General features: G+C 13.8%; 1 protein-coding gene across 1 annotated transcript; it reads left to right on the top strand.

Moving 5' to 3' along the window:
- Positions 1-1306: 1306 nt before the first annotated feature.
- Positions 1307-1726, top strand: PGSY75_1231700 (hypothetical protein; the record flags this gene model as incomplete). Its single annotated transcript, XM_018786890.1, has 2 exons — positions 1307-1440; positions 1657-1726. The coding sequence occupies 2 exons, from the start codon at positions 1307-1309 to the stop codon at positions 1724-1726; spliced, it is 204 nt and encodes a 67-aa protein (XP_018640755.1).
- Positions 1727-2715: the final 989 nt, after the last annotated feature.

The following is a 2715-nucleotide window of genomic DNA, read 5'->3' as shown; positions in this document are numbered from 1 at the left end:
TTGAACATACAAATTTTTTGTACATATAAAAAAAAAAAAAAAAAAAAAAAATGAACATTTGATCAAGTATATATTTTTTTATGATGGTGTATATATATTTATATTATTTATAATAACAATGATATACATATGTGTATGAAAAAAAACTCATAGGTTTTTTGGTAGTAGGATATATTTATTTATTTTATTAATAAATATAAAAAAATATATATTATAAAGACTTAATTATTTAAAAATAAAAAATGTCATATGATCTTTTGGTGTTTTATCCTTTTCTCCTTTTTTTTTTCTCTTTTATTATAAAGTATTAAAAAAATGAAAATGAAGATATTAATTAATTGAAATAAGTATGTATTCTTATAATCTCTATATATTTAAAATGAAACCAAAAAAAATATCTCATATGTATAATAAAATTTTTATTATAGGAAATTATAAATATCGTTCTTTTTTTCTTTTAATATTTATATAAATAAATAAATAAATAAATAAATATATATATATATATATATATATATATATATATATATATGCTTTTACAGTGTGTAATTATATTTTTCACAGGTTTTATTTTTATTTTTTAAGAAAAAATTAATATGTATGCAGTTCGTATATCCTATAGATGAAAATGAATTTTGTTGAAGTCATATATTATATATATTTTATTATATTGTAATTTTTTATTATATCTTTACTTAAAAAAATATATATATTAAATAAAACGCAGTTATTTTTGGTTATATAGCATATATGCCTTATGAAAACATATTCTTATGAAATATATAAGATCCTTTAAAATATATATATATATATATATATATATATATATATATAATATTTTCCTTTTTTTTTTTTTTTTTTTTTTTTTTTTTTTTTGGTTTATCATAAATTGAATTTTTAAAAAATAAATATATTTATACAATTTAATTTCTAATTCCTTTTTATAATTTTTGAACATATTAAAAAATTTTCTGAACCTCTTTTTTTGTTTTTTATTTTATATATATTACTTTATTCATTATATTTTGTGTTATAAATTAATATATATATATTTGACACGTATAACCTTTTAAAAAATTTATATATAAGAATAATTTATTTTTAAATTTTAATCATAATTAAAATATTATAAATGTGTATATATAATAATTTAGAGTACGGATAAAATATTCCATTGTAATGATATATTAAATGATATATATATATATATATATATATATATATATATATATTTATAATTATTTATTTTATTTTGTTATAACACCTAAGGGTTCATATATTAACACATACACACTTCTTATATATAATGTTGCTATCATTAAATGAGAACATTTTTTTAAAAAATTATTTTAATTTACAAAATATTATTATACCAATGTTTTTTTCGCCTTTTTATTTTCTAAGACCTCGTAAGAAAACACAAAGAGTTGACCGTTGTAGGTATAAAAAGAAATAGGAAAAAAACAAAAATAATAAAATAATCATAATGTGAAGAATAATATGACTATGTATTAACATATATATGTGTGTATATATAGAGAAAAAGATATGTAGTCCACATATATATATATATTACCTTGTATATTTACCGATAATATTTGTTATAATTTTATAAATAATATATATTTTATATTGTACTTTTTTTTTTCAATATAGGACAAAAAAACAATATAAAAATAGAAGACATTTCAAGGGGTTTTATTATAGGTGGATGGGATCATATTAAAACGTATAAATGATATTATATGAAATTATTTTAAGAGAACAAATAATGAAATAAAAATTAAAATAAAAATAAAAATAAAAAGACCCCACCGATGCGTTTTATATAATATATTATATATATATATATTACGAGGACAATAATTCTTTTTTCTTATACTTAATAGGGTATAAATACAATGTATGTATCCATGTCAATATATATATAATATATTTTATATTTTATTATACTTTCATTTCCCAAAAAAATTAACGAGTGCACACATATTTAGATAAAATACATAATATAAATATATATTACTGTTATTTATATATGTATAATATATAAAGCTTCATAAAGTACATATATATATATATATATGTAATATTTTTTTTTTTTTTTTTTTTTGTTATGAACACACATATATATTATAAAAGAATATATGTAAAAAATATAAAATATGTAATATTATTAATGAACTTTTTTTTTTTTTTAACATTGGATAATTAAAATATAAATAAACAAAAGATAATTATATTTATGATTATATTTCTTAAATTAATAATTTGAATAAATAAATGGACATAAAAGGTTTCATACATATAAATAAGAATCTTTATAAAATTAAAAAAAAAATTATATATTCTCTAATATTTAATAGCATAAATATTTTATATTATATATATATATATATATATATATATAGTTCTTACATTTTTTTTTTTTTTTTTTCTTATTTTTCCCCGTTTTCCCATTTTTATTCATATCTATTAAAAAGAAAAAAGTACATTCCTGTATTAGAAATGGGAAACAATTGTAAAATAAAATGAATTTATTATTACATAAAAAAAAAAAAAAAAAAAAAAAAAAAAAAAAAAAATTTATATATATATATATTTTTTTTATTATTTTTTTTTTTTATATTTTTTTTTTTATAATTAATATATTTTTTTATATAAAAAATTATATTTTTTTATTAATTTATAATATTTTTTTTTATTTTTTTTTTTATT

The sequence above is a fragment of the Plasmodium gaboni genome, chromosome 12 (assembly GCF_001602025.1).
Source record: "Plasmodium gaboni strain SY75 chromosome 12, whole genome shotgun sequence".
In the NCBI taxonomy this organism is placed as follows: domain Eukaryota; phylum Apicomplexa; class Aconoidasida; order Haemosporida; family Plasmodiidae; genus Plasmodium; species Plasmodium gaboni.
Note: the sequence above shows the minus strand (reverse complement) of the source record. Positions and strands in the feature narration are given on the sequence as shown.